The sequence below is a fragment of the Loxodonta africana genome, chromosome 11, assembly GCF_030014295.1.
Source record: "Loxodonta africana isolate mLoxAfr1 chromosome 11, mLoxAfr1.hap2, whole genome shotgun sequence".
NCBI classification, from domain to species: Eukaryota; Metazoa; Chordata; class Mammalia; order Proboscidea; family Elephantidae; genus Loxodonta; species Loxodonta africana.
This window is the reverse complement of record NC_087352.1, coordinates 27,992,600-27,996,991: the sequence shown is the minus strand read 5'-3', so window position 1 is coordinate 27,996,991 and position 4,392 is coordinate 27,992,600. Positions and strand designations below refer to the sequence as shown.

At 42.2% G+C, this 4,392-nt stretch overlaps 1 protein-coding gene across 1 annotated transcript; it reads left to right on the top strand.

The window, feature by feature from the left end:
• The first annotated feature begins 2,574 nt into the window (after positions 1–2,574).
• On the top strand, positions 2,575–3,650 carry LOC111749579 (vomeronasal type-1 receptor 1-like). Its single transcript, XM_023543688.2, has one exon. The coding sequence runs from the start codon at positions 2,575–2,577 to the stop codon at positions 3,490–3,492; it is 918 nt and encodes a 305-aa protein (XP_023399456.1). The 3' UTR covers positions 3,493–3,650.
• Positions 3,651–4,392: the final 742 nt, after the last annotated feature.

Here is a 4,392-nt window from a genome sequence, read left to right as displayed (position 1 = left end):
CCCGGGGACTTCTGCCACCGGCTGTGCCGCCATGCCGCCCACGCGAACCGGCTGGGCCCCCTCCTGGAATGAGTTCGGGGGCTAGGGCTGGGCCCCTTGTTTGTGCCGTCTGTCCCCCTGGGCTCAGCACCAAATCGGGCTCCGAAGGTCACCTGACTGGTACGCTGGCTCCAGGCTCTGAAAACAATCGCTGCCTCCCCGTATTTGTTCGTTCTCTGTCTCTAAATCTGTGTTTGTTGTTCAGAGTTCGTAGATTGTTATGTATGTGATTGATTCACTTGTTTTTCCGAGTCTTTGTTGCAAGAGGGATCCACGGTAACATCCACCTAGTCCGCCATCTTGGCCCCGCGCCCCCATAATAGAGTTTTTATGTGAGATCACCTTATCCACCTACTCAGCACTAATACTGTGACCAGATGCACTGCTTAGGTTTTTTCATGTGCCTGTGCCAGATGTTTGATTTTACTTAATTTAGACCCTAAATATTCTCCCATAAAGCCCATGTGATGACAGAAAGGTATAAACTTCGTCACTAAGTCCAGTTCTTAAAGGGCAGATATGAACTGTATCTGCACTACAATTGGCTTCACAGGCTCCTGTTTTGGTCTCCACATTTCACACAAACTTAGTTATTCCTCATTGTAAGTCAATTTGCCTTTGTATTATGAGTTCAGTTCGCTATTTGCCTTTATATTATGAGTTCATTTGCAGATGATTTCTGGTGCTTACCCTTTCTTCTTTCTTATGTATTGATTTATTCGTTAAGTGGTACTGTGATTTATTGTCTTTTCTCCTTGGTTTTCCTAATGCAGTTGTCGTGTGCCATTGAGTCTATTCCGACTCATAGGGACCCCATGTGACAGAGTAGAGCTGCCCTATAGGATTTTCTAGGCTGTAAATTTTATGGGAGCAGATCACCAGGACTTTTCTCCTGTGGAGCTGCCAGGTGGGTTCCAACCATTGACCTTTTGGTTAGCAGCTGGGCACTTACCAGGGCTCCTTGGATTTCCTAACAGTCCTTGTTAATTATAATTGACACTATAGCAAGGTTAATGTTCACACCTGAGTGTGAAGTTTAAAGAGAACATTCTCTTCGGGCTCATTATTTTCCTCTACCCTCAACTCTTTGGCAACTAACAACAACAACATCCTCTCCACCTCTACAGAACAGGGAGTAAACTTGAGTATACATTGCGGTGGGTTATTCCAAACCATTTTGATTCATTTAGAAATGTACAGAAAACTCTGTATTTCAAAATTACAATATTAATTATTTTTTACTACTGACATGATTAGGAGCCCAGGAGGTGCAGTGGTTAAGAGCTCAGGCTGCTAAACAGAAGGCTGGCATTTCAAATCCACCAGCTGCTCCTTGGAAATCCTGTGGGGCAGTTCTACTCTGTCCTATAGGGTCACTATGAGTTGGAATCGACTGGATGGCAATGGGTTTGTGTGTGTGTGTGTGTGTTTAATTGTACTTTAGATGAAGGTTTACCAAACAAACTAGTTTCTCATCAAACAGTTAGTACACACATTGTTCTATGACATTGGTTAACAACCCCAAGACATGTCAACACTCTTCCTTCTCAATCCCTGGGTTCCCTATTACCAGCTTTCCTGCTCCCTTCTGCCTTCCAGTCCCTACCCCAGGACTGGTGCACCCCTTTAATTTGTTTTGTTGCATGGGCCTGTTCAATCTTTGGCTGAAGGGTGAACCTCAGGAGTGACCTCATTACTGAGCTGAAAGGGTGTCTGGGGGCCATACTCTCAGGGTTTCTCCAGTCTGTGTCAGGCCAGCAAGTTTGGTCTTTCTTTTTGAGGGCAATGGGTTTTTTTAAAATGATATGATTAGCAACAATATTATCAGATTCCTTTGTGTGTGTGTTTTTCTTTCTTAAAACATATTCAAATGAGAAAGTGAGTCATATTGCTATTGTTTTAAATAATCCAAAATTTTTACTTGGTAAATATTGAGTGGTGCCAACTTAATCCCCAATTATTTCATTTTTCTTCCTTCTACTTCTGATATCTTATTTTCTTTATTGTTCATTTTGAAATAATTTGGTTTTGAATTATGCAAAATATTTAAAACTATACCAAATTCACAACAATAAAACAAGTTTGTTTCAGAAAAGTGTCCCATCCATTCTGCTCCTTCAATTCTTTATCTATTCACTCTATGTAAGCCATTTTATATATTCTGATTCACTTTCTTAGAAATAATTAAGCATATTTTGCATATCGTTCTTCACTTAAAAATATGTTCTAGAGAATATAGAGATATTTCTCATTCCTTTTTATGTTATACAGAGTATAATGTATTGTATGGATGGTCATATTTGGGTTGTTTCCAGTTTTTGACTTGCATGTTTTTTGTACTATTACAAATTTTGCTTCAATAAGTAACCTTGTGCATGAAGAAGGATACATTTTTCATGTTAATTTTAAGTAGGAAGTTTTATTTCATGTTGTTGTTGGGACTTGCTGAGCATGAAGTGGTAACACATAACTTTCAGTTTCTCTCCAGATTCCAATGTCCCCTAGATACTGACGTGAGGGGTTCTGCCAACTTAAATGGAAATTATCTTCCTCACTCAGACAGGATTGGGAATCCTGGGAAACTCCTCCTTCCTTTGTTTTTCTAACCTCACTTTGCTTGTTGGACACAAGTTGAGACCTATAGACCTGATTTTCAACCAGCTGGTTTTAGCCAATGACTTGGCTCTTTTCTCTAAAGGAATTCCTCAGACAATGGCAGCTTTTGGGTTGAAATATTTTCTGGATGATGTTGGATGTACACTTGTCTTCTGTTTTCGCCGAGTGGTCAGGGGGGTTTCTCTCAGCACTACAGGACTCCTCAGTGTCTTCCAAGCCATTAAGCTTTGCCCCAATTTCCCCAGGTGGGTGAAGCTTAAAGGTAGATCCCTAAAGTACATTGCCTGGTGCTGTTTCCTCTGCTGGACCCTGAACCTCTTGGTAAATGCCCACATTTCTATGAAAGTGACTGACCAAGTGAAGAGCAAAAACCTAAGTCTGAGAAGATATTATGGATACTGTTCTAAACTCATGCCAAATAGTTTTATTCCCTCAATATTTGGAGTCATACATGTTTCCATTGATATGATACATTTGGGCACCATGGTCTGGGCAAGTGGCGCAGTGGTCCTTGTCCTGCACAGACACAAGCATCGAGTCCAACAGATTCACAGCAATGGCCTCTCCCCCAGACCTTCCCACGAGGCCAGAGCCATACGCACCATCCTTGTTCTGGTGAGCATGTTTGTCTCCTTTTACTCTCTCTCTTCCATTTTGACTCTTTGTGTTTCTCTAATTGTGAATCCAGGCCAGTGGCTGGTGGACACCTCTGTGTTCATGGCTTCCTGTTTCCCAGCATTCAGCCCCTTTGTGCTCATCAGCAGTGAGGCCCATGTCTCTCAGTTCTTCTTTGCCTGCTGGACAAGGAAAACAATTTTTCCTAACATGGTTAAATAGCTTTAAGTCTTTTGAGCTCTGTGGAGAATCGACTATTCATTTCATCATTTATTAATATTTATCTGCAGCATCCATTCCAGGAAGTCAAACCACTACCTGCAGACAGACTAGGACAGTCCAGGAAGCCAAACAACAATCCCTGTAGCAATGGACCCAAAATGGCCAGCACTTAACTAATAATTGAAAGCTTCCTTAATTTTTGTCTCTGCCTCCAACTATGGGCCAGCCGGAGAAAGCCAAATATACACCATAACCAATCCTATAAAATCCCCACTTCTAGTTAGCCCACCTGCAGCTCCCCCATGCCAACAGCTTTTAATCAGGGCACACCTGCAGTCTTCTCTTTTTCCCCTTATAAAACTTTCCATTCTCCTGTCTGCCTGGGAGTCTCCGCCAAACACAAGTGGAGCTGCCTGATGGTTTGGCTACAGCAAATTCGGAATAAATAAATAGCCTTTGTTTGTTCTTATTTGGGTATTCTTTGCCTATTTTCACAACAGGGACTCAGATGCTCGTACACCGATGTTCATTGCAGCACTTTTCACAACAGCCAAAAGGTGGAAATAACCTAAATGTCCATCAACAGAGGAACGGATAAACAAAATGTGGCCTATACATATCTGTGTTGTTGATGTTGTTAGGTGCCACGGAGTCAGTTCCGACTCATAGCAACCCTATGTACCACAGAAAGAAACACTGCCCGGTCCTGCGCCATCCTTACAATCGTTGTTATACTTGAGCCCATTGTTGCAGCCACTGTGTCAATCCATCTCATTGAGGGTCTTCCTCTTTTCCGCTGACCCTGTACTTTACCAAGCATGATGCCCTTCTCCAGGGACTAATCCCTTCTGATAACATGTCCAAAGTATATAAGATGTAGGCTCACCACCCTTGCTTCTA